We start from the raw sequence: 26,389 nt of genomic DNA, 5'->3' as shown, positions 1-26,389 counted from the left end.
AGGGCTCGCTTGCCCACTGGACAGGATCAAGTACACAGTCCATTATTAAGTCCTAGCATTTATACCCGCGTACACGTGCCTTTGTGGCCGCGAGGGCCCCAGCCTGCTGCGACACTACAGGCACAACACACCACCATCTGCTGGTAAAAAAGCGGCAAACATACGTAAAGAACAGAGAACGGCGCCGATTCCGACATATGCTTTTGCGCCTCTCCGGGTAGCCTTTACAGCAACTGGGCGATGCCGGCAAAGCCAACCAGGCCCAGCATTGCCGTGTTGACGCCGATGACACCAGCAGCGTCCTCCTTGGTCTTGTTGCCGCCCGCGGAGTCTCCACCAGTGCTGTCACCAGAGTTCGCGTTCTTGTTGTTACTCTTGCAGGACTCCTTGCCGCGAATTTTGCCGTCTGACTTGAGCTTATCGAAGAAATTGCAAAAGTCCGAGATGTCGGTCGTCGACGTGACAGTAGCACTGCCCTTGACGTCGGTGAGTTTGCCAAGCGTGACGCTATATCACAGATCAGTATCAACCACCGAATTTCTGAATGCTCTGGGCCAACGCACTTTTGCATGCTACCGCCAACCAGAATGTTGCCGACAGATTCCAGTTTAGGGAAGCAGTCCATTGACACGAGGGCCGTGTTGTTGAGAATGGTCATGTCGCCCTTGATCGTCTTCACTTGGGGGAAGGAGCAATTGGACAGCTTCTTGTTGTTGATGAGAGAGACGCTGGCATCAATCGTGGTCACGTTCAGGGCGGAAACAGTCAGGAGGTCGGGGCTGTCGTTGATTTTGATGGAGCTGGCGTTTTTAAGTGAGTCGAAGGTGGCCTTCTTGATCCTGCGGAACTCAATTTCGCCGGCGCTCTCCAGCTTGGACATTTCGATAACCATATCCTTGCCGTTGTCGACGATCTTGAGCGACTTGGTGACGGTGACAAGGTCGGAGGTGAATGTGTTGAGCTTGGGATTGTTGGAGATGTCGATGGTGTCAGCATCGGCGACGTTGAAGCCGTCGAGGTTGCCCATGAAGGTGTCGACAATCAGAACATTGGACACCTTGGTGACCCCACTAGTGCCGAAGTTGAGGGTCTGGAGCTGCGGGAGGTTAACCAGGTTGATGCTGGCGATGCTCTGGAGCGCCTGGAAATCGGCAGTGCTCAGTAGCGTGCACCCGTTCAATATGAATTTTCCATTGACTTCTTTAACGCTGGTGCTGGAGATGCCGACGATCTTGGTGGCATTCGTCACGTCAAAGTTGCCCGTGATCTTCTTGGGGCCCTCGATGCTCACGCTGCCAGCGACCTTGTCGCTGACGATAAGATCGCCCGCGATGACATCGCAGGGAATGGATGGAGTAGGTTCAGTGACCTTGACATCATCAGTGCAAGTCGTGGCACCTGCGGGAGAAGAGGCGGTTAGCGGCGCGCTGTGGCCTGGAGGGGGCACAGGCGGTGGCTTTGGGGCTTACCGGAGACCACGGCAGTGCCGACGGCCAGAATAGCCGAGAGGATCGCGACACAACGCATGGTGATCTGTTGGAAGACAACCGTGTTAGAACATGTCAAAGGCTGGTTGCAGAGGCTCCTCAGTGGTTGCGGTGAATGCAGAGCGAAGAGACGGGAGTGCCCTAGGTGGATGGCAGTCTGGGTAGGGACAGAATCGAGCGGAAGGGTTCCTGACTGTGATGCTCGGGCGGTTAAGATCCTATGGGATGCAGTCCAAAAGACGTCGTTGGGCCTCAAAAGATGTTGTGGAACAAGATGTTTTGTTCAGAGTCGCGGGCAGCCGAACGGGGTTTTGGGTGGTGCCAATGCCCCTATCGGTTGTCTGACGCGCGCACGTCGCGACCCCGGTTGCAGGAGCGCCGGGCAAGCGTGACGGGGGAAGGAACACGGATGCAGCACCGGGTAAGAGCAGGAGAAGATTGGGAGGAGAACCCAAGAAAGAATTGCGCGGACAATATCGGGTGGGAGAGAGGGCGTGGAGAAGACGGGAAAGAAGCGCGCGCCAGGAGAAGGGCAGAAGAGCAGGTGTTGGCAGGTGGTGGGTTTGGTTTGGCGGTTTGATGGGTGATCCGTGCCAGCAACAGCGGGCCAGGGCAGCTTTGCCTGGACGGCCGAGATGAAGGCAACGACCGGGAAGAGTGCCGTCCTCGTGGGTAGGTAGGTACTCCGTGCTCGAGGACGAGGACCGCGGGAGGCAAGGGCAGAGCAGGGCAGCTCCTGCCACGCCCTCGCGGCCGACCCGACTCGACCGCGTAGAGCGGGCAAGGCGGCAGTGCGCAAGCAAGGACAGAACCTGCCAAACAAAACCTCGAGACGTCGCGTCGCAACTCACTCACCTTGGTCGCAGCGGATCCTACTGTACAATGAACGATCGTGCGCGGCTCGTCGATGCGGACCGGAGCGAGGGGACTCGGAGAAGGAGACGGCTGAGAAAGAGAGGCGGTTCGGTTCCTCTTGCTGGACAAACGAGCGTCGCGAATGGAAGAAATGGGCGTGGAGCGAAGGCGAGGCGACGACGACGACGATAAATCACGACGGCGGCGGCGGCGCAAACGACTGGGGAGGGAAAGAGGAGGGAGGAGGAGAAGGTCGGTCGACTGGCCAAGGAACGGAACGGAGAGGACGGGGCAGTTTCTTTTCTCCTAGCAATGCAACACACTGGCTCACTCACTCACTGACTGGGTCGCAGCACATGGAGCACAGCGGATGAAATGGGCCGTCGTGGGGTGCGCTGCGAGGTACCTGGTCGGGCCCTGCCCCCCGGTGCTGGGCCGACCGGCACCATGCCAGGGCCGGACCCATCTGCTCCCCTATCCTGGCATGGTACACACTCGTACGGGACGGGCGATGGCCATGGCTTTTGCTGGGTCCGCAAAAGGATAATGGGGGCGGGCGAAAGGGGGGGGGCCGTCTTGTGCCTTGCTTGGCCTTTGTTGTTGGCCATCTGGTGGATGGGATGCGGAAGTGGATGCCGCGGCTTCGACGCACACGCCACGCGCTCGACCTCTGGACCTCCTCAGCGCTCCCCGGCCCATCTCGCCCGCTGCACGCTTGCGAGATTGCGCACTGTACGAGAATCCTTGCTGCTGACCGACCGTGGTGCACCCCGGTCTTGCTGGGGACAGACTGTGGTGTTGCAGAATCGGGCGATTGACGACGACGTGAGTACATAATACGAGTGCAACTCATTGCTGTGCACTTGGCCGTGCTGTGCGAGGATGCTGCCCTTGGCGCTGCACGAGACCGCTCCGCCGACTTCCTCGCGCGTCATCCCAACGCCTGACGGGGCGATTGGCCGGCCTGATACGTCTCCAACAACTTGACTTCCCGCTGCATCTCGGCCCGAGCCTGATGGACGAACAGCCCAACGACCGCTGGAAGCATCGTGGGCTCACCTAAAGTTGACTCTGGAAAACAGGCGCGCGGCAATGGCGATGCAAACCCACGGCTTTGCCTCCAGATAACGAAAGATATCCTACACAGCACCGTGTCGGGCGCGTCGAGTGTACAGTCATGCAAAGGGAGGCATCCACATCCACGATCGCCAAGGGGCGTGGTTTCGAGGCTTGCGCGTCCTAAAAAGCGCTGCCCCTCCACTCGGCACAAGAAAAAAAAATTGTACGTGTGGACTGGCTCTCTCAGCAGCGTCTGATTGTGGTCTTTTCAGCATGGCAGAAATGCAGCGACAGCACGATACGGATCGAGGTTGCCGGTCTTGCTGCGTCCTCTACATCCACGAATAAGTCGCCCCCGAATAGGTCGGCCCCGATCGACCAGCTAGGGGCAAAGCGGCCGCCGTCTGCTCATTTGCGGTGCACCAGGGGGGTGTGAGCTAGGGTCAGGCCTGTTTCATCTCCTACCCACCAGGGGAATGGCGACCGGTGGGCGGAAGCCGGTGACGCAGTGGCGATGGCAGTGGGCATTGATGATTGAGAAGTCGGGTGGCAGTGCAGTCACGCTCGGCATGGGCGAAGGTCATGCTCCTTCGCCTACGACCAGCCCGCGGCTGCTTGCCGGCGCCGGTTTATCAGGTGGCATGCGAGGACGTGGTCGAGCAGCCAAGACGTCCTCCAGCCTGCCGTTCGCGCCGTTGCGAGGCCGCTTGAAGCGTTTGCACCGGCTAAGCGGCCTCCATCGCCCTTGGCCATTGCGACGTTGAATCGATAACGCACGCCCAAACCGAAGCAGCATGGACAGTACGTACTCGCACGCGGCGACACCGCCGTCGCGCAAAATGCAGGTGCCCCATGGCCCCGTACCAAAATCTTCCGGGTGTGCCTGGTGCGCCACCATCGCCGGCGCCACCAAGGACACCATCAAAGAGCCAACACGAGCCGTCGAAACCCAAACTCGCTCCGGCCCAGATCGCACCTTGCGCGCTTTGAACGAGTACCGAACGGTCCACGAAGACAATGCGAGCCGTCCGAGTTTTCGCTGAAGCATCAGTACGTACTCGTTACCACCAGACTCGGTGAAACCTGCTGGCAGCACCAGGTGCGATCGGGCGCCCACAGGCATCGCCGTCGATTGCTGGAGACAGGCGTGAGACAGCATGCTATGGTCACGCCCCTCAGGGGGAGAAGGATCCTTGCCCACCTGCAGCTCCCAACCATTGACCAATGGCCCGCGCCGTGGCTAACCTCGATAAAGCTTGTCCGGCGTGGGCCATCCCAATCTTGTGCGCATTCCCAAGCAATCCAAGGAAACAGAGCCAGAAAACTTGTCAACAGACGCCGAGCGCCACCATTGTGGGTGAGTCGACGGGCGAGTGCTCGTATCCTTGCAGTGCTAACCAAGCCTAGGCCCACCGCCCATGCGCGGGCGGCACGGGCTCGGAAACAAGGGCATATCAAGATCGTTGGGTTGATGCGGCCGCGGGGGCGGTGGCCGTGCACTGCACTGCACTGCACTGCACTGCGGTGGCTTTAACTCCCACACATCATTCACGTTCGTACTCCATACATATGTACGAAGTATGCGGAGTGGTACGAAGCAACGGCGAGTACGAGTCGTGGGGAGGGTTGCCAGCGAGATGCGCTCAACGTCTTGGGAGGCGCGAGGAACCCGAACCAACAATGGACGCTCCCGCGGCGGCGCGAGTCAATCTCTCGTCCACTACGTTTCATATGGGCGAGGCATGCCGCCGAGGCGGTTTCACTGCATGGTGCCGAGCCGGTTCGACAGGTGCAGTACGAGTACGATGGTAAAGCGTCCGACATAGCCATCCCCGAACTGCTTGGTCGCGATATTCTTGACACAAGTAGTCGGTCGACCCGCCGTGCCACCAACTCAACTCCCGTAACTAACTTAGACACGGGACTGGATGCTTGATGCAAGAAGCAATGCAAGAAGCAAAGGCCCGCTGGCGGCGCGACCCCCCTCGCAGCGCCAGCACGGGCAACCCGCCCGCGGGACGTGGGCAAATGGAGTCTGCACGTGCCCTCGGGTCCACTCGCGCTCATGTCTCCTAACATGGATCAGCACGATCGACGGACGGAGCCCGTCGCTCACAGCCTGGAAATGGACCAGGCGCACTCCGGCGAGCGAAACACTTATCAAAGTAGCGAAATCACTGCAATCACGGCGCATAGTATCGCTGGTTTCAAGGAGCCGCTCACTGGCCGATCGCGTTTTAGCGCGTGTTGTTTGTTACTGGCATCAGATTGTTATGCTGCCACTAACTGTTCAGTGGTATTCGTACTCTCGCTTCGTCACCGCTCCATCCTGGTCAAGATCCCAGGCATGAGCATCAACATCATCAAACAACAGCAGTCTGCGAAGCACAGTGTAACATACGGACTAGAGAACGAGGCGCATGCCATTCAAATAATGTTCGAGCCCCCTCCCCTATTCCATGGTGCTGACGTCAGTCTCCTCTACCCGCCACATCAACCACATAAACAGACTGCGATACGGCGCGAACTTGGCCGACAGGTCCAGCATGTCTTGCTCCGACATGTACTTCCACTTGCCGCCTTTGGACTTGAGCTTGGCCACGTCCCTCCCGACAAAGGCCGCCATGCCTCGCTGCACGCCCAGGTCCCCCACCGAGAAGACATCCATGCGCTTGAGCCCGAAGCACGCAAACATCTCGACCGACCACCGCCCGAGCCCGCGGACCGCGATGAGCTTCTCCACCAGTTCGTCGTACGGCGCGTCGTGTAGGATCTGCGCGCTGAGCTCCCCGGCCGCGAACTTCTCTGCCAGGCCCTGGATGTACTCGGCCTTGCGCTGCGACAGCCCGGCCGTGCGGAGCTTCTCGATGGAACACTTGGCCACCTCGGACGGGTGAGGGAATCGGCCAGTCGCGCCGTCTCCCCGGTCAAAGAGGGCGACGAACTTGGCCTTGATGGACTTGGCGGCGGCCCCGGACACTTGTTGCGAGATGATGCCGCTCGACAAGCTCTCGAAGGGGTCGATCCTCTCGGCGAGTCCTTCGGGCGAGAAGACCCTGCAGTGGTTCTTCTCGATCAACGGCTTCAGCCGCACGTCGACCTTGATGAGATGCTCGCATGCCTCTTGCAGGAGCGTCTGTGTCGTCGTACGAGACGCGGGTGCTTTAGACGGCGAGATGGATTCGATGTCGCGGGATGTCACCAATCGCGACGTCTCGGGCGATAGCAGCGTGGCATTGGTCGTCCTCGGGTCGGCCAGCCGCGTGACCGTAGCATTGCGCGCCTTGGTCGGCCCATCGGCCGGCTCAGCAATCACCTTGACTGCACTTGGAGTCGGTGTCAGCGGAGGAGGTGCATGCATCGCCTGCGTGCGCTTCCTCGGCGGCGTGGCGGGGGCCTGAGCAGCCTGCGGCACCTCGCCATCTGGCGCCGCCGCCGCCTTTCTCTTGCGTCTGTTCTGCTGCGATTGCGATTGCGATTGCGGCGGCGGTGCTGGCGGCGGGGGCATCGCCTCTGCCTGAGGCTTTGCCCCTCCCCCTGAACCGCCGCCGTTGAGTCGCGAGGAGCGTCGTGTAGCAGCGGCCATGACGGGATGCACGCTCAAGAACGCCGCCCTGCTCAGTGGAGCGAAGCCTGAAGAGGTGCGAAAAACAGCGATTAAACTGACGGGGCCGCGCAGCATATGACGTAGTGGACTAGGGCTGCTGCATCCCAATTGCAGCTTTCTAGCCGTTGATGAAGAACGGGGGGCGTTGTAAGAAGCGAACTGGCAAGTGTTGCTTTGGATGTCGATGTGTCGTTGATGGAGAGGCCTGTGTGAGAGCGTGAATGAATGCATGTACGTACCTATCCGCAGTGGGCTGGCGATTGCCACTGGCTGCCCATGCTTCCCGCAGCCACCCACCCACGCACGCCCTTGGGTTGTCAGGGGCAGGGCCGCCGTGAAGCAGCCCGAGACTAGACCTGTTTGGGTCCTGATTACTGAAGTTGACCTCCCGTCGACGTCCCATGCTGTGCTGTTCTAAACTCATATCGTCACACTGAGATCATGGCATTCTTGCCAGCCCGAGCACGGCGATAACTTGGATTAAGTATAGCGCTTTGGTGGTGCTGCAAACCCGGGCATGAGAGGGAGCAGAGGGGCCGGCCTGTTCTGCGATTTGTCCGGTACAGGGTAGAGTGTCGATGCCCGTACCTCATCCATCAAGTGCGGTAACCTCACGTCCTCGGCCCTGTATGAAGTGAACGTAGGGGCCAAGCTTGTTTATTCACGCTAGAAGACGGTAAGAGGCTATGCTGCTGTTTTGCAGTGTTCTCTTGGGGTGATGATTGGTTCAAGGTGCCTGAAGTAGAGCTTGCTGACTCGCCATTTCCCGTTGCCTGCTTTCCATAACTGCGTCATCGAGACCTCGGGTTTCACTGCCGCATGGAAAAGGAAGCTGCTACACCAAGGCTGGATGCGGGCGTGCGTTTGGGGCGTCGTAGAGCATCGTGAGACTTGGACACAAAGCGCGGAGGAGTTCGCCAAGTGACCCAAGCTTGCAACGTGCTGCATGAGCTGACGATAAGTTGCGGCCCATAGCTTCTGTGAAACGGACTCCTTAAATTCCGGCAGACAGACAATGCTCTGGTTGCAGGAGTCCTTTAATTGAGCTTGCCCTTGTTGAGGCTCGTGTATGGCTTCAACGTCTACAAACATCTCACGACATCCGACCACTCTAGTGTATATATGACGGCTCATCACAGCCCATGTTTCAGCGCGTGGCCTGCCACGCCTTTCGAGTGCATCAGAAGGTAGATTGTGCTGGGAAGACAAATTGTCAGTTGGCTCTCGGCAATGTGGCTGGCTTGGCGGCCTTGGAACACGCTGTATCAGACCGCTTGGCCACGCGGAGAGAGAACAGCTCGACTTGCCGCCCTTTCAGCCCATTCTTTTCGAACTGCTCGCGAAGCAGATCCAGCCGAATTGACTTCTGACGCCTGTCCAGGGCTACTAGCTAGGTGTTCAAGAGACGTGTACTTCGTGCTCGAGCCCCAGAGCATCCCCGGCCCCGCTGGTCAATGCTTCATGCAATCTCATGGTCGTGTGACGGAGTCGCTCCAACTCTGCTCCTCTTGCAAAATGACTACGGGGGAGCCGATCGGCGGATTTGCTCGCATCCAGCAGGTCGAGGAGGGATCTGCCTGGGAGGGATCGTCTGGGGGGAGTCTATGCGATCGAAAAACCCTAAAAGACTGCGAGCTCCCTTCGTTTCATCCAAACGACCCCGGTCGCGTTGGCATTTCTCCCAGGCGCCTGGTTTTCGTCCAAACCTTGGGAGAGGAGAAAGCGGGCGCCACTTGGTGACGGCATAACTGCCAGCAGGACATAAACCGTTGAGAATCCCCTCCGAGGACACGTAAAAGGGGGCTCGGTTGTGTGACATTTTCCTTTTTCTTGGAGGTTCAGGGTAAGGTGAGCAAGGGCGGATTGTAAGGGGCGGCCGCAGTTTGAATTGGGTGGATGGAATGGGCGTGCCGCGCCAGCACGGCCCGTGAACGGCGCGGTGTCCCACCCGCGGTCGCTGTTTCTGCTGCGGCCGTGCTGGCGGTGGCCAGTTTGCAGTGGCGCGCCGAGAGGCTGGCGCTGCTAAATTCGGTACGTTCGAGTTAGTGGCAGACCGCCTGGGTACCCGGTGCATGCGGGCAGCTCCGCCGCGGATGCAAGTACCCACCAGGTCCCCCGCAAGAGTTAAGCTTTTTCCGGCCCTGAAATTCTGCCTGTAATGACGAGCTGCCACAGGGGAGCTGGGGCCATTGCAGCGGCCTGACGCCCCAACGCGACGCACCGAATTGGGTGGCCGCTCACTGGGTGTCTCTGGCTGGTGGCGTCCACTGGGAGCTGAGGCCAGGTGAGGTGTCCAGACTCATCGTCCGGTCTCTCAATCTGGACTCTCCATCCCAAATCTTCGTCGCCTGTCCGACAACGACGCCTCGTTTTGCACGACGACGACGCCGGCCCGAGCCGCATCTCCTCGCCCAGCATCCTTGATGTGACTCCGGCACCCGCTCTTCAATCCCCTCGTTTGACGCCTGTACGTTTTATACTTTCTTGGGAGCGATTGTTCTGCGGGCGAGCCCACCCACCGGATTGGCAGCCCCCCCCCCCCCGACGCGGCGTTTGCGGCCCCAATATTGCCCCTGGATATCGCGATCGACGAGACATCCCAGGAATCTCGGGGCATCCAGCCAGCGCCTGATCGCAATCGACACTTCCTCATACCACAAGTCCGCTGGGTGGTGACGAGCGTCCCGCCCCCCAATCGCCCGCCATGCTTCTCCCCAAAGGCGGCCTGAACTGGAAAGCGGCCAGAGCCCAGCTGCCGCCCGCGCGGATGCTATGGAACCTGGTGACACGCACAAGATTCCTCCTGCTTGTCGCCGTCACGGGCATCATATTATTGCTATGGCGCGGCATCAGCAGCTCCGCGTCCGAGATGCAAAGGTAAGCAATGCCCGCCCGCTTCCTCGTCCGACCCGCGACGACGACTCCCGATTGCGAGCGACTTGCTGACATGCGACAGCTTCTACTGCTGGGGACCGTCGACGCCGCCGATAGACATGTCGCAAAACGAGTACGCGAGATGGAATGCGCACATGCAGACGCCCGTCGTTTTCAACCACCACGCACCGCTCAAGGTCGACTCGGAATCGATCAAGCACGTTGACCTCAACCCCGTCAAGTCCACCCGCAAGGCCGTCGTCAATGAGGAGAAAATCCTCATCGTCACGCCCCTCAAGGACGCTGCCCCCTACCTCTCCAAGTACTTTGAGCTGCTCGCCGAGCTCACGTATCCGCACCACCTGATCGACCTCGCCTTCCTCGTCTCCGACTCCAAGGATGATACCCTCGCCGTGCTTTCTTCCGAACTCGACCGAATCCAGAAGCGGCCCGACCACATCCCGTTCCGCAGCGCCATGGTCGTTGAAAAGGACTTCGACTTCCACCTGAGCCAGAGTGTCGAGGAGAGGCACTCCTTCGACGCACAAGGTCCTCGGCGGAAGGCCATGGGCAAGGCCCGCAACTACCTTCTCTCCGCTGCCTTGAAGCCAGAGCATTCGTGGGTTTACTGGCGCGATGTGGACATCGTGGACAGCCCTCCCAAAATCCTTGAAGACTTCATTGCCCACGACAAGGACATTCTCGTTCCCAGTAAGGACATCTGCGGTGATTGTACTGCGCTCGCATCGGCTGATACATAGTTCAGACATTTGGTTCCACCGGTACAGAGACGGAGTCGACATTGAAGGGCGATGTTAGTACCCTCCATGTGCCCCTCACAAGGGAAGATGCCTGGAAGGATGTCGTTGACGCTGACATATGTATTAGTCGACTACAACTCGTGGGTCGAGTCGGACAAAGGTCGCAGATTGGCCGACAGCTTGGATAAGAACGTTGTGCTCGCCGAAGGTTCGTAGTGCCAGACCTTGCCCGCGCGGGCCGATGCTAACTCTGAGAATAGGATACAAGCAGTACGACACGGGCAGGACATACATGGCTCGCATGGGTGACTGGCGAAACAACAAGGATGAGGAGCTTGAGCTCGATGGCATCGGCGGCGTCAACATTCTCGTCAAGGCTGACGTTCATCGATCCGGTACGCGTTTTCTTCAGGTCTTCAAGAGTAGTGGGATGGCCATGCTAACGAGACCCCAGGGATCAACTTCCCGTGCTACGCCTTCGAGAACCAGGCCGAGACGGAGGGCTTTGCCAAGATGGCGAAGCGAGCGGGCTACCAGGTTGTGGGCCTGCCGAATTACATCGTGTGGCACATCGACACCGAAGAGAAGGGCGGAAACCTATAAGCCACGACCACCTACCCCGACACACCGTACGATTCACATGTCTGATATTTCGCCGGACTGATCCGAGAACCCCTCCCACGGCTCAAGTGGCTGGCGGTTATTGTATGAGCATTGATGATTTTACTAACAGGGATGGTTTGGTCGCGCGGTCGCGCCCGAGCCTTCAGAGGGCTGGCGAAGAGCCGTTGTCATTGCATGGCTGGCGACCGGGACGTGTCACAAGCCGATGCCTTTTTGGATGAGACGGACGCTTGTTGAACGCTCTTGCGCACTGCGCTGGAGTAGCTGGAAGGAGTCCACGCCGCTAGCCCTCGACTGGCCGGCGCCAACCTTTACTCGTGGCTGTTTGCTGTTATGGGGGCATAGCTTTAGTCTACGTCTGCGGAGTCTTGATCACTTAACCGGGGGGGCATTTATGGATATTTATGGACGCGAGGGGCCGACAAAGCCGGCGGTAACAATAATAGACCAAATTCCTGTATATCGCCACCACGATTTGACCACGTAGCAGATGATGTTTCAATGAGAGGGTTTGTGCCTGAAATTGTCTTTGGAGGACACTGGCAGCTACGCTGGGCTGGATTGATAGATTTTGTACATCGACTTCGGCGACATCCGAGAAGCGTGACACACGGAGAGCTGATGGTCGATGAAAGGCCTGGTTTTTAAATCAACGGCATCTTCTATTGTCCATGTGTACAAAGTCCTTTGCACGAGGCCCGGGACTCGAGGTCAGATGCTCGTTGCTTGTATCGAGAGGCCATGTGCAGGCGTCACATGACATGTGGGTAAATGGCGGCTAAACCTTGCCACGTTGCCGGGTCGAGGTTCCGTCATCGTCCCGCCGCTAATACCTGGGAGAGGCACCCGCGGCTGATGGATTAAATGACTGCAGCCTGCCCGCCTGCACCAACAGCCACGCAACCCGACGACAAACGATTCCTACCTAAGGCGACACTCAGTGGCATCCCGACCGTCCTGTGAGTAAGGACTTGTCGAGGCGGTGATACGCTCCGTCGCAGCCTGGACTCGACTGACGCTGACGCCGCTGCCCTTTGACAGATTACCCCACCACCGCGACCTGTCACGCCCCCGCTACGTCCGCCTCGCAGAACCCACGATAAGGGGCCTTGAGCCGCTCCTCGCTGAAGCATCTCGTTTAAGACCCCAGAAGACGGCAGCGACGCCCAGAGGGCCGAGAAAGATGTGGAGCTGGTTCGGCGGCGCTGCTGCCCAGCGCGCGAAGGACTCACCCAAGGATGCGATCCTCGGGCTGCGGTCGCACCTTGACATGCTGCAGAAGCGCGAGAAGCACCTGCAGAACCAAATAGACGAGCAGCAGAATATTGCACGCAAGAATGCAAACACAAACAAGAACGGTGCGTCGCGATGCCACGGGGAGGTCCGCGCTGGAGAGTGCGCGATGCTGACGCAATAGACAGTTGCCAAAGCCGCCTTACGGCGCAAGAAGACGCACGAGCAGGCCCTAGACCAGACCATCGCGCAGATCGGAACGCTGGAGCAGCAAATCAACTCGATCGAATCGGCGAACATCAACAGGGAGACGCTGGCGGCCATGGAGAAGGCCAGCCAGGCCATGAAGCAGATTCACGGGAAACTCACGCCGGAGAAGGTGGACGAGACAATGTACGATGGCCCCTTCGCCGCCGTGCCATGTGGCGTACATGTTAACCTGCTGACACGACTTGCTATAGGGAGAAACTGCGGGACCAGAACGCGCTCAGCCAAGAAATCGTGGATGCCATCACGGGCGCGACAGTGGGAGAGACGGTGGACGACACGGAACTCGAGGAGGAGTTGGAGCAGATGCAGCAGGAGCAGCTGGACGAGGCTATCCTGAAGACCGGAAACGTGCCGGTGGCAGATGCTGTGCACAAGATGCCGTCGCCGGCAAACGCGGAGCGTGAGTTGCCCTCCCATGATGTTGAACCCTCACCGTGTACTGACCAAGAATCGCAGCCGTGCCGAGCAGGAGGCAGGCAGTCGAGGAGGACGACGAAGAGGCGGAGCTCAGGAAGCTGCAAGCCGAGATGGCCATGTGAGGGAGCCAGCAATCATGACTCGTCAAGTTACCAGCATAGCACGTCTGCTTCGAGCTGCGGTTGGTTCGCGCGCAGGGGTTGGGGTGGGATTAGGTGGACTTTGCAATATCGAGCCGTTTTACTGTTGTTTTGGCCTCTCTGCTTCCGTTGAACGCTGTCGGGTTTGGGCGTTGTCGGCGTGCGCACATGTACCGTCCAGGTAGACCATTCGGGGAGAAGCTCATATTTACCCTAAAGCCCAGCGATGCAGCGTGAATTCCCTGGCGGGCGTCATGACCATACGGGTGACTAGGCCCTGTGTCGTGCGAGTCAAGACAACCTTGCGGTGAGAGGATCCGAGGACACTTGAGAGTCGAGACAGCCGTAAGCCTATGAAAGATCCCCCTCGTGTGACCAGTCAGCGCCACACGTTTTGCAAAGGCGCGTGGGGGAGCTGGTGTCCAACTATCACTATGCCTTGGGCCTGAGACCGTGACAGACGGGTGCGTTATGCGGGCAGGCCTGGAGCCGCCGGGCCTAGCGGATTAAGAAGACCTCCCTCTCAGCCGGAGGAAACGAGGGCCCACGCAAGACCACCGCCCGCCGCAGAGCACTGCCAAACGAAACTCGACAACCTCCTGGGAAGCGTCCATCATGCAAGTTGATTGGCAGCTGGACCGAGAAAACCTCACGTGATGCCCTCTGAGGAACCTGAAGCTCTGGTCGCGCGCGCGCTTATTAGGCAGGCCGGGCAACAAGGTAAGTGGTTGCGTTGCTCCTGCCCGCTGGGCGGCGCCTATTAGATCCTCTTAGACCGGGATGCGGGCGAGCCCTCACAGCCACTCGAACGTCGCATAACCGCCCAACCTGCATCACCACCAAGCCGGCCGGGCCAGCCACCCGCCCCAAAGGCCCGCAGCCCGCAGAGCCCGCGCAGCAAACGCTCGCGCGCTGCTGCTTGTGCGTCTCGACAAGGATGTTCCCGAAATAGGAGCCCCTGCCGTGCGTGCGTGCGTTGCGTGCGGCGGCCCCCGCCTGCCGCCCAACCAATCTTTCCCCGGGCGGCAGACGGTCCAGGAACGCAAAGAGGCCCCAAGGAAGGGCCGGCCTGCTCGAGATTGGCGAACCGCCGCGCTGCTTCGACGGGCGGGTAGCCCACGCGCCGCGAGCCTCAGCCCCGGCGGGAACGGAAACGCGACCATGGGCCAAGGGGCCGGGCGCATGTATGCAGGTCGTCAGCGGCTGGGGGACAATCCTGCGGCTCGCGCTCCCGCTACGTCGTTCACGGCGGCCTCGTCGGCCTGCAAGCGATACAGTGCTGCGCGATGTAATGATGCCATGCCGGCGAGTACTTGCCTGCCTGCTTTGGCCCCAATCCAAAGGGGCGGCCATGACCGCAGCCCGCGTCGCTTTCGAAATTAGACGCGGCGTCCAGGTCTGGTTTGGTCTGGTCGCCTTCGACTTCGTCTGCCATTCTGGTCCTCTTCTCCTTCTGCACTCTATTCTAATTATTTCTCTGCATTCCCTGCGGCCTCGCTCGCGTTACACCATATTCCTTTGGTTCGTGGTGGCAGTGCCTGTGACGCTTCACGCCTCCGCCACTTTCTGTTTGCCATTGCCGTCTTGTTTCGTCGTCGAGCAAGCAACGATGCTGGGATGCCGGCCGTCTCAGAGTATCGGCCGACTCTTTCCTTAGGTTCGTACCTATATGGATGCCGCCTCGACCCGAGGAGTTTTCGTTTCAAGCTGTCTTGTAGATGGGTTGGCTTGGCCCATCTACGTCACGGCCGTTTCGTTGTCTCTACGTCGCTCCTCCGCGTCTCGTTGGGTTGAATCTTGAACGCTGTGGTTGTTCATGGCTCTCAACTGGACGGAGGCGGATGCGACTGGGAGCAAGCGGTTGACGCCCAAGATCGCTTTCATGCCAATACCCCTCATGATCTGAGACTGACACGCCGCCGGGCCCTCAGATGTTCCTTCATAGAATGGCCAGTAAGCCGAGTGCTCACGGTCTGATTTCGCTCGTTATTGCATCATACGCCATCTCGGCTGCCGCCGCCTTTGAGTTCCGCCTCTCGAAAGATCTCACGGGCTTAATACCCGTCTGCGCCCAGTCATGTTTCCTCACATTCCTGTCCGCAAACTACGGGACCGACAAGACTGGATTACTCGACGGAGACTTTCCTTCTCTCAAGTATCTGTGCTCGACACCGGGGGATACCGAGTTCACCGCCGGAGAGGGAGCGGTGCAATGCATTGTCGCCGAAAAGTCTGTGGGGGGTTGCTCTTCGAGGGAAGCGAGCAGTAAATACCCCGAATGTGAGCCCTCATGAGAAGACGAGGTCGCTGACGAGATCGCAGCTTCGGTAATACAATCTGCGCTCTACATGTGCAAAAACCAGCCAAATGCTATTCAACCCACGCACGGCGTCATCACGGCAACACTGTTGCTCCCCCCTGACGGCAGTGGCAGCGGGCCGGTGTCTTTTCCCGCACCAGAGAGCACACACACGAAGACGAGGACGCCAGCACGCATCACGTCAACGCCATCATCCTTGTTGATTGATACGAGCGCGCTGCCTTCTCGCTCGAGTACAGTCACTGGGAGGTCGACTTTCAGCACGTCGATACTGAGTTCAAGGTCGCAAGTTGCTTCCTCAACTTCGGCAACGAGCACAGACACTGGCGTGCCGGCTGGCTCGGGGGGTAACAGCGACAACAGCTCCTCTGGCGGTTCTCTGACGACGGGCCAAAAGGCAGGCATCTCTGTGGGCGTCGTGGCTCTCGCCGGTCTCGCAATCGGCGCCATCTTGATACTGAGGTATTACCGGCGAAAGAGGGCCAACAGACATCGTCGATCCGAGAGCACGGAGACGCTCCATAGGCGCGACACCTGGGGCTATAAGTTTGACAAAGGGGAAAGCAGTGGGGGAAACTCGTGGATGGTGCAACCCTTGCATCCGACCTCGAAACCAAACACCCCAAGGCCACCGCCGCCGCCTCCTCCCCCTAAGCTCTACAGCCGCGCGAGCTGGAGACCAAGCGCCATCGGGCTCGCGATATCACCTACGCATTCCCGGCGGGGGGCGGTTCCCATTACTCCTGTCAGAAGAATGTCCAAGCTCCTCCCGGCAAAGCCGGTCATGGACATGGAAGCTTCCAGGCGGCCGTCCACTCCGCTAGAGGAGCCGAGCATGTTGCCGCCATTGCTTCGCCTGGTTCACCCTTCGCCCCCGAGCTCCCGCAGCAAGCCGCCGCCGCCAGCTCCTCCAAAACTGCAAATCCCCAAACAGGAAGACTTTGGGAAGATGATGAGCCTCTCAAAGCTGGGAAGGGAGCCCCGAGAAAGTACCATGACCGAATTCGAAGAGGACGGCAGGGCGTCGCAGTCTCCTGAAGGTCAAATTTGGCGAATCCCATCGGCGGCGCCGCAATCAGGCACGGCATACTATGTTGCAGATAAACAGGGCAACTGGGTATTGGCAGACTCGAAGAGGGCATCGCACGCCGCCGAGTTGGACACGGTGACACCAATGACGGCCACGACGCCGAAGGCAAGCATCGCGAAGCCCGTCCTCCTGCCCATCTACCAAAAGGCCCAGAAAGTCGAGGCAAAGTCGCCCCGCCTACCAGAGGCGCCGAAGGATAACATTCCGGCTCCCATTGAAACGGAGAAACCTGCGGAGCCACCGCAGCTGACGAGCCCAGAGTTTCGGCAGCAGGCCGTGCCTCGCCCGCTGTTCTCGACCTATCCGAATCCTCGAAGCTTCTCCAACCCCGAGCGTTCGTCGACGCAGAGCCAGCATCGCGCCAGGGCGGATTCCGCAGATAGCGGGATTACGGCCATCACGGCATCCTCAATGGACGAGGATGCGGTCCCGCCGCCGACCGCCCCTCCACAGGTCAACCTGTCCCCTGTTGCGGAATCTCCCAGGTCCGTTGCAGGGCGCTCGCCAGTGTCGTACCCCAAGATTCATGGACGGGACAAGGGGCCGTCAGTTGCAGGAAGATCTGCTATGGCTGTGGCCCCGAGGCGGTCAATCGTTCATCGTCCATCTGGTCAGCCCAGCCCAACACTGGGGCCGCGCCCGCAGCCACCTGAAGCGTCGGGGTCGACACCGTACAGCGTACCGCGCCCAGTGATGAGAGGCATCGAAAACCCAGCCCTGCTTCGGACGGGATCGCCTACGATGCGCATCGTAGAACCCTCTCCTGAACCAGAGGACGACAGGAGTCGGCTACCTTCTGCGCGGCATCGTGCCTCGTCGGCTACGTCTGCTCCACCGCCTGCCCCAGCTCAAGAAGCCCGGGACCAAGAGACCGTTGCCACGCAGGGGAGACTTCGAGAGCAAGCAGATACTCAAGAGCAGGTCGAAAGGAGGCTTGGCCCTTCCCCCTTTCCACCTCTCGACGCTCGTGCTCAACACCCCACTGAGGCCCCCTCACGAGGCGATGAGCGCCAGGTCCAACAAATGCAGCAGCACCAGCAGCAACAGCGGCAACCTCAATACCAGTACCAGAACCCACATTGGGAGCCGCAACGACCGCGCGTGTCATATCAACACCAGCATCATCAGGCACACTACCGCCCCGAGCAGCAGCAGCAGCAGCAAGCCCGTCGTCCCGCCCAGAACTGGATCCCCGGCCTCCCAGCGCACCCTCGTCCGCAACGCGGTCCCCAGCAACGCAACACCCACTGGCACCCGCAACAGCGGCAGAACACCCAATACCACTACGATCACCATCAGCATCCCGCTCTGCGATCTCGGCCACAGCAGCCGCCTCACCCTCAGTCCCAACCTCGGCCCCAACCTCAACCCCTGAACCGTCCCGCGCCGCACCCGCAAGGCCCCGCGCAACAGCAACCATACCAGCAGCACGCCCGCCAGGCATCCTCGTCATCATCCTCCCTCCCCAGCTCCAGCGCCCAGCCCGCTGTCGCCCATCCTCCTCCGCTCCAACAACAACAACAGCAGCATCAACAACAGCAGCAGCAGCAGCAGCAGCAGCAGCAGCCCGCCTCCCTCATCGCCAAGCGCCTCGGCGCCGACCGCGCCGCCACCATGGCCATCCTCACCGCCGACGGCAACGGCACCTCCTCGTCCTCGTCCTCCTCGTCCGGCGCCGCCGCCGCCCCCAAGCAGAGGAGCAACTGGCGGCGCGAGAAGAGCCGCTACGGGCCCATGTTCCTCTCCCCAGAGGTCGTCACCCCCCGCGGCCCGCAGTTCCCCGGCGACGGCGGCGACCTCCCCGCCACGCCCACGTGGGTGCCTAGGCTGACGCCCTCGCGCCGCGGCGATGACTTGTATCTCAATGTGCATTGAAGGGATGATGGTGCGGTGGCTTCGGCGTTTGATTTGATACCATTGCTTCTTCCAGTTCTCTCGTTTAGCGTCTGCTTTGGTCGAATTCACTGCCCAACGTGCATTCTGAAGAGATACATGATAAAGTGGTTGAGTTGGAAGACATGTACAAACACAAAGTTGTGGAGGGCGTCTATTCATGCGATACACCAGGCCTAGGACATATAGGCACGAAAAGTGAATACTGTATAATATTACTTTTGCAAGCTTAGGGTTCCATAGGTTTACGCCCTCATTGACTGCCACGCATTCCGTGCCAGAGGACAGCGGCTCGCAATAATCACTGCCTCCGCTCAATGCCCTCGCTGAGTGTTGTGCTGCCCCTCTTCCTCGACAGCCTGGCTCATCACGCACTCCCTATCCACAATGCGACCCTGCCTCGACGGCATAGCTCCGGCACCGCGCATGTCAAATGTGTCCATTTCGATCGAGTCCTCTGCAGTTTCGCTCCCCTCGTCCGTGTAGTGCAGCCGCCTTGATCCCTTCTTTCGAACGCTGCCCACATGAAAAAAGTCCCGGGCATCTCGCTGCAAGTCGCTCACCTGGTCATCAAGCGCCTCGAAGCCCTGGTCCAGGGCTGCCCGGTTTAGGTGGGCTCCTTCGTCGATCAGTCGGTTTTTCTTTCGGATCTCTTGCCAACGAGAAAGACTGCCGAGCTCCAGTAGATTCATCCGTCGCTTTTTGCTTGTAGGATTGCCAATCATGACAGGCCGCCAAGCTCTCTCCTCCTCCAGTATGGCCTGCGGGTCATCGGGCATTGATGCTCGACGGATTGTAGATCGTCGCCGGGCCTCTACGAGTGTGTCCATCTCCTTTGACTTGCATTTCGGCACAATTTGAACACTGGCAAAGCGAATCAGTGTCAAGAGCAGCAGGACTGTGAGTACCAACAGTATTCCGGCCACAACGCCCGTGGATACTTGCTGCCCAAGACTTCTCGTGACGACTCCACCCAAAGCCGTTGCACCGGCAGAGAGCACAAATGCAAGCCCATGGATAACAGCAAAACCCGCAGTGACTCGCGGGAAGGATGAGTAGTTGGTCCGTTTCTGATTCTTTCCAGGGCCGCCTTTTTGTCGGCCTGTCATTCCCGGGGACAAGTCGGAGCAGTCGAATGTCTCCATCAAAATTCCGTTGCATTCCGCGATGGCAAGGCATGAAAAGAAGCCAACAAATGTCGCGAATATGGTAGGAACGCTCACATGCATCGGGGGGCCCGACGAGACAGCCGCGTAGCATATTCCCGCCAGTGGCAAAAGTAGAGTGAAGATCGACCGTCGAACTAGGTGAGAGGACCACGCAACCTTCCGGTTCAGCGTTGCCAGGTTGCTGTTCATTTGGGCCTGGCGAGACCTTGAGAATAGACCCGCTTTCTCGAACGGGATCGCGAGGAGTGCTCCCAAGGCCACGGCCCCGACAATCAGTCCGACTTCCGGTGAGCGAAAGGTGTAATATCTCGACGTGAGCGATCCCAAAAGCACAATGATGAGAACCACCTGCGCGTAGATCCAGGATGAATAGAGGGCCATGATCGCGAATCCAGGCTGGCGAAGCATTTCAAGTGACAGAGCAACACCGTGGTATACCTCCTGCCCCCACCATCGTGGACCTGTCTTCACGCGGTGCATCATGATCTCGCCCCGTGCCACTCGCCGTGAAATGTCCGATCCAGTCCTGACTTCGGCGACTGAACGTCGAAAGGTGGACCGACGGACCTCCGGGCAGACGACGTTGAGGAATAGCACAACGGCCAAGATCATGATACTGACGTAGAATCCCCATGCTGGGGGGTACCGGTCAATGATGCAGGCGCCGACCAGGAACCCAACGCCCAGGGAGCCAATCCAGCACCACGTCCATATACCTAGCCAAACGCCCATGCCACCACCATGCCGCCTCGCGTCGTAGTCATCAACCACCTCTTCGTGGGGGTTGGCACTCATGAGGGATGCCCCGAAAAGATCCGTCAACATGGAGTGGAAGTTCATGCTCGCGAATCCAAGTGCGCAACCCATGACAGCTCGTGCGACGAGGAGCATAGTGGTCCACGACCTCGTGTCGTTGAGCCTCTGCTCATTCACCGCCAGCGCCTGTGGGAATAGCAGAGGCATTGATAGAACCAGGCTCGATAGTATGTATGGCTTCCGTCCGTGGAGGAGGGGCAGAGGCCACAGGAAGAATGTTGGCAGTGCCAGCCCCACGAAACATCCCGTGTTGCCGTGAACTGTGGCGTGAGATGTATCGATAATATAATACTGTATTGACGGTACGAGGCCGGCATAGATGCCAAGAATGACTCCGATCAAGGCTGTAGAAATGCAGGCGACCGATGCGACAAATCTTTTGCGGACGGGTGACTAGTCCCGCGCAGTTGCTTGCCGTTTTCGTGATTTGGCCAAGCTGAAGCCCGATGCATCTCGCAGACTGACGTGCGACTTTCTCCGAAGACTGATGCCGTGCTCAGGTCGCATTGGGCGTCCGGCGATATCTCGCTCGGGAAGACTTTCCTCGCCTTGGCCGACGCCGGGAGTGGCTGCATGAGTCGAGTGCTGGCCCCGAGCGCCAGCGGTATATGTTCCTCCCGCACTCCCATACTGGACCGTGTGTCCTGGGGCCAGCTGGACGACGATATTCCTTGTAACTGAAGCATCACCATCGTATCTCGGGCGTTTCTGCCTGGCCGGGCGTGACGAGCGGTCTGTCGTGTTTGTATCCGCACTCATCGCATACAGCCTAGCCATGTTCCGGCTGGATCTTCGGCGAGGAATCTGAAAGGAAACCTTTCGATTAGAGGCTCTTGCCACGCCTGAAGAGTTCTTTGGAACAGATCGACCTGGCCTGATGTCGATACCGTGCCCAGAATAGCCCTGGATAATTTCGCTGAGCTTCGGACGTCTTTGGAGGCTAGAGAATGTGGGCGCATGCTTGAAGTCTGGGCGTTTCGGTGACCCAAGCTCATTGAGGTCAACTTCAACCATGTCATCGGGCTTGCCTTCGTCGGATGCTCGTGTGAGGTTTGCTTGAGAGCCATCGCTGCTACCGTCAACGTGGTGGCGAGCCTGCAGTCCAGAAGACGTGGTCGAGCGTGTTGGGGTACCTGGCGGGTTGATGACCTGGGACGCAATCGCCAATGCTTCGTTAAGTAGCCTTTCCAAGTCGCCAACAGTGCGCTTGAAACCCAAGCCGTCAAATCTGGCGCCGGATCCGAGAGAGGTGGAGTGTCCAGTCTGGCAGCGAGACGACATCAAACTTGGTAACAGCGACTCGGATTTCTTGCGTACGCTTTTGGCTGGCCTGAATCTACTCCTTTGCTTGCTCGGACGTTCCGTGAGCTTCGGTGTATAAGACTCGGGATACTTCAGAACCTCTCGAAGCCATCGGGTGGTCCGCCGATAATCCACGAGCGAACCCAGGGAGTGACTTCTTCCAGACGCTACCGAAGGCAAAGTGGCCGACTCACCTGGACGATTCCGTGTCACTTCCCTTGTGTGGGACACATCATCCGAGCGCTGATATATTTGGCCCGAGACGCTCGGCGACCCGTTGGTAGAAGTGCTGGCCTTGGAGGAGGTGGGCCGTGTACCCAATTCACTGAAACTGTGGTCATGGAAAAAGGGCTTGAAACTCGAGATGGGGATAGGCGAGTGAATGAACGGAGGCAATGGGGTGTTCGAGGCGTGGGCGCGAGTTACACCTTCGATTGTCGCCAACGATGCTGTCTCGAAAGTACCACGGGACGAGAGCTGTGGGCCGGAAGAACGGCGAGACTGAGAATTATTGCTGACGCTTGTGTCATCCACAGACTGTGCGCGAGCTGATCCTCCAGACTTCTTGCAATCTACCTCGGGACGGGCGAACTGGCTATCCTCGGCACCGGCAGTGGCCGTGCAAGTTTGGAGGGATCCAGGAGGAGTGTGCACCCGCGGGCAACGGGTCATAGAATGAGGTCGTGCTTGAACATAAGCCGGGTATTCCTGACACCGCGAAATTGAGTGCCTGCTGAGCGGCCCAGGGTAAAGACGCAGGCCATTGCGTCCCGAAAGCGATCTGCTACCTGGAGAAGTGGCAGAGCCACTTCCATGGTCCGCATCGCTGTTCGGACTGGTCGAAATGTAGATACCAAGGCTTTCGCTAGAGCCTGGTGTCATCTGTGCGATGCGGGTTTCATGTGGCCGGGTTTCTAAAAGTGTCTGCACTTTTGCGGTGTGTCGATGATGCTCTGTGTACAAGTCGTTGCCACTTTGGTCGCTGTACGGGTCCTCAACGAATGGTCTGACCTTTGATTGCGGAACATGCAGCGTCTCGTGTGAAGCAAACATGTCCGGCTCTCTATTTTGCACGATGTTCTCGCTCTCAACTGCCGGCTTGACTTTCGGGCCGTAGTCTGGGAACTGGTGGAGTTTGCTTTCCTCGAGGGTTGAGATCCCAAAGGGTCTGACTTTGGATATTGGGACCTGAAATTTGCAATCGAAGATAGCAGGATCTGCTGGGGAGGCCAATTCGTATGGGTGATGTTTCTCTAGATTGCCCGCCATTGTGCGTATTTTTGACTCCTGGCCGTGGCACAAATCATATGACAACCGGCTTGGAAAGCTGGCCCCGAGATTTCCTTTCTCACCGCAGACGCCATGACCGCTGTGAATATCGTCCTATGACACCGCGGTCGACGACTCCGAGAGGAGGTTGCCCCTCTCATAGGCGGTTATCGGAGACTTGCGGGACCCGCCGGCAAACGGAGCGGCCTTGCTGTGAGACTGCCGGTAATTGAAGAGGTGTGATCTACCGGTCGTCGAAGGGGGACGAGCGGTATGGCCTGCAAACGCTGCCTGAACTTTAGAGACCTGGCTATGGGCGTGATGATCTGGTCCAAGCTGAGCTGGCAGGATGCCGTTCTGCACTTGATGGTCCATCAAAGCTCGCCTCTCCTGCTCTGATCCGGCAGCCATTGACTTGAACGTCCCTTCTGAAGGAGGCTCGGATACCGGAATGCTAGTGTGATGGTCTATGTTGACAACTCCGCCATCAGCATGTACGTCGTTTCCTGAACGTCGAGAATTGGCAGAGGTGGCGCGATCAGAGGAACGGTTGACAAGCGACATGGCGCGTCTGGGATACTCCATGATATGGCATGATCCTTCTGTCACGTTGGATGCCCTTCCGGTCGAACTGCTTCTGTTTTCCGCCTCCGGCAGCACATGCGGTTGGGCTTCGGCATGGGACTCGATGATGAACTCATCCTGGCATGGCGATGAAGGGAGCGACAGGTCTTGATCAATGATCGTTGGGCCACTCGATGACGTTTTCAGTAAGTGGTGCTGAATTCTAGTGCTCTTGGCCGGCGGGAAAGCGTCAGGCAGCGGCGCAGCGTCTTCGCCACTCCGAGACAGGGAGACGGACGGACGGTTGCTGGAGGCAGGCGTACGGTCGAAGTCGCACACCTCCATATCCGTTTCGTCTTGGGGCTGCTAGGCCTGGGTATGAGTGTAGAGCTCGGAGAACATGGCCCGTCGGGTCCGGGTTTGCGACTGGAACCCAACGACGGCACTGCTCACGGGGTTGCCGAGGAGAAGGAAGCGTGGCGGACTTTAGTTAGGCCAGCGAAGGTCAGACGGCCAACTCGACCAGAAAGTGTAGAGGAGAGCTGAATGGGAGATAGATGGAATAAGCAAAGGTATATAGAAGGTTGGCGGATGAGCAAGCGACAACGGCGGAAGCGATGATCTGTTGTTATGAGGAGCTGGAGGATAAGGAGACGACGATGAGGAGAAGGGAGGCGACGAAAAGATGCTATTTGGTACCGTGCTGCGAATGGAAGACAGTAGGGGAGAGCCAGTCTGGGTGTGCCCGTGCCTGGGTCCCCATCCGCTGACACAAGCGACCAGGCACCGGGGAGCGCCTGCCTCGTGGTGTGAAACCGGTGACTGCCACGCAAGTTCTCGTTTACTTCAGCACGGGAAGGAGCTCAGTTCTAGCACAGCACCAGTGCCTGAGGCACTACCGTATTTTCAGCTCCGTCGCCAGTACCTTTCCTGTCTCTCTCCAGGCCGAAGGATGCAAGCTCCCATGCATCGTCGACAAGGGTAAGCAGCAGCTTGAATGTGCAACGACTGCCTACCTAGGCGAAAGGGTGTCCACCCTTCGAAGGATTCATTACACTGCTTTCCCGGTACGGCCATGGCACTCTTTCGCCGACAGGGTGCAGCGATCGTCCTCGACACTGCCTTGTTGACGTCCGGCACTGACGTGCGCTGCGGATTTGGCTGAAGACGCTCCCATGCGGGAGGCTCTCCTCGTGCTGCCGTCCTGAAGCCATGATATTAGGTATTGTCTCTCCTGTAAGTTATTACACTTTCAACATCCATGAAGCGACCCTGCCGACACACAGCCACCTTCGGAGCGACCTCTGTAACTGGCTAGACGCTGACACTGCTGACCGAGTAAAGGCTTGCCGACTTACACGCGCTTCCAGACTCACCTCTCAAGAACGCTCTCAGACCCTGCCCTTCGTGCGCACGCCCTCTCCAGCTTGGGACGATGACGATAGTCGCAGATACCCCATCGCGGTTCAAGCTCCCTCCCGCTCCGCCCATCGCTGGCCCCGGCCCCGGCAGCGCGTCAGCAGTCCTGCTCTCAGCCATCAGCCACCAGCCATAAGCCATCAGCGCACCAGCCACTGTGCGGCGCAAACTATCGCCTGTGCGTCGACTATATCGCCTGCAAGCGGAGGCGTGCAGCTTTCCAGGTTGTTGGTGCAGCTTTGCTCAATTGGGCACGCATGCCGGGAACTGCCAGAGCTGCCCACGTCTCCCCCCCTGACGGCACCCCGGCTTTTGAGGCTAATCTGTGGCGCCATGCTGAGCAAACGTGCTAACTACCGTCGAGTTCCCTGCGTCAATAGCCTCTTCTGCGAACCATGCCAAACTGGTTTGCGCATCAGACGAACGGCCCACCATGCGGCTCCCCTGTAACCCTTGTCGACGTGCACACAGCTCTGGGAATCTTCAGACGGCTTGCATGCCGCGTACCGCGCCGGTCTCCAAGCTACTGCACAAAGCAAACGCCCGCTATCCGCCCGGACTTGACATCGCGAAGATGCCCTTGGCGGATAAAACCACAACCACAATGCCCCCCGCCGGAATCGCCGCTCCGCCACCCCGCGTTTTCCACTGGAATCAACGACAAATCTCACCGTCTTTGAATAGCCGAGCTTTCGTCGTCTGTCGCGATGGAGCGAGCACACGCGCGACCTTCCGTTCCGTCGCCAGTGTCGCGGCAGACGAATCAAAAATTGACGAAGTCGTGGGAAGGCGGCGGTCAAGAACACTGGCCGAGCTGATCGAGGTCCCTCCGTCGATATTCAACTTTCCACCAGTCCGGTACCGCGCAACCTCCACTCGCTCCACCGCTCGCCTGCCCGCCCGTCCGCGCTTCCCGATTAGGCGGTGCTTCTATTTTTGGCCCCCCCGCCGCCCGCCATACCCGCACACGGCCAAGTCCGCCCGTAGCCTCGCCGCCGAGCTGGCGGTCCCTCGAGCTAAGTTTCAATGTCAGCCTGTGGCTTGTGTTTGGCATCCGGCCGTCTCCATCGGCCTTGTTTTAGAGCTGTCTCCTGCCAGGGCGTCTCTCGATTGCACACTCGCGATTTCATCAATCCAGGGCTGGCGATACGTGGGATCTGGCATTGGTGCAGCCCGTGACTAGTTCGTCAGCGAACGAGGATTCATGGGCTCGGCCACCG

At 59.0% G+C, this 26,389-nt stretch overlaps 6 protein-coding genes across 6 annotated transcripts; 3 read left to right on the top strand and 3 right to left on the bottom strand.

Annotated features, from left to right (window-relative positions):
- Positions 1-224: 224 nt before the first annotated feature.
- PLICBS_005005 (uncharacterized protein) lies at positions 225-1,527 on the bottom strand (the record flags this gene model as incomplete). The annotated part of the gene is made up of 3 exons (XM_018325587.1): positions 225-507; positions 564-1,398; positions 1,470-1,527. 3 exons carry the CDS (start codon positions 1,525-1,527, stop codon positions 225-227), a joined length of 1,176 nt encoding a protein of 391 aa, XP_018175339.1.
- Positions 1,528-5,853: 4,326 nt separating this feature from the next.
- PLICBS_005004 (3-methyladenine DNA glycosylase) lies at positions 5,854-6,987 on the bottom strand (the record flags this gene model as incomplete). Its single annotated transcript, XM_018325588.2, has 1 exon — positions 5,854-6,987. The coding sequence occupies one exon, from the start codon at positions 6,985-6,987 to the stop codon at positions 5,854-5,856; it is 1,134 nt and encodes a 377-aa protein (XP_018175340.1).
- Positions 6,988-9,712: 2,725 nt separating this feature from the next.
- PLICBS_005003 (uncharacterized protein) lies at positions 9,713-11,246 on the top strand (the record flags this gene model as incomplete). The annotated part of the gene is made up of 6 exons (XM_018325589.2): positions 9,713-9,885; positions 9,965-10,593; positions 10,649-10,696; positions 10,771-10,851; positions 10,904-11,038; positions 11,098-11,246. 6 exons carry the CDS (start codon positions 9,713-9,715, stop codon positions 11,244-11,246), a joined length of 1,215 nt encoding a protein of 404 aa, XP_018175341.1.
- A 1,204-nt stretch (positions 11,247-12,450) lies between these two features.
- On the top strand, positions 12,451-13,309 carry PLICBS_005002 (ESCRT-III subunit protein snf7; the record flags this gene model as incomplete). The annotated part of the gene is made up of 4 exons (XM_018325590.1): positions 12,451-12,625; positions 12,689-12,893; positions 12,962-13,170; positions 13,227-13,309. The coding sequence occupies 4 exons, from the start codon at positions 12,451-12,453 to the stop codon at positions 13,307-13,309; spliced, it is 672 nt and encodes a 223-aa protein (XP_018175342.1).
- Positions 13,310-15,273: 1,964 nt separating this feature from the next.
- On the top strand, positions 15,274-18,612 carry PLICBS_005001 (uncharacterized protein; the record flags this gene model as incomplete). Its single annotated transcript, XM_065600635.1, has 2 exons — positions 15,274-15,592; positions 15,968-18,612. The coding sequence occupies 2 exons, from the start codon at positions 15,274-15,276 to the stop codon at positions 18,610-18,612; spliced, it is 2,964 nt and encodes a 987-aa protein (XP_065456707.1).
- A 332-nt stretch (positions 18,613-18,944) lies between these two features.
- On the bottom strand, positions 18,945-20,639 carry PLICBS_005000 (uncharacterized protein; the record flags this gene model as incomplete). The annotated part of the gene is made up of 1 exon (XM_018325591.2): positions 18,945-20,639. One exon carries the CDS (start codon positions 20,637-20,639, stop codon positions 18,945-18,947), a length of 1,695 nt encoding a protein of 564 aa, XP_018175343.2.
- Between the last annotated feature and the right edge of the window lie 5,750 nt (positions 20,640-26,389).

Source organism: Purpureocillium lilacinum (genome assembly GCF_023168085.1).
Source record: "Purpureocillium lilacinum CBS 284.36 DNA, scaffold_3, whole genome shotgun sequence".
In the NCBI taxonomy this organism is placed as follows: domain Eukaryota; kingdom Fungi; phylum Ascomycota; class Sordariomycetes; order Hypocreales; family Ophiocordycipitaceae; genus Purpureocillium; species Purpureocillium lilacinum.
Note: the sequence above shows the minus strand (reverse complement) of the source record. Positions and strands in the feature narration are given on the sequence as shown.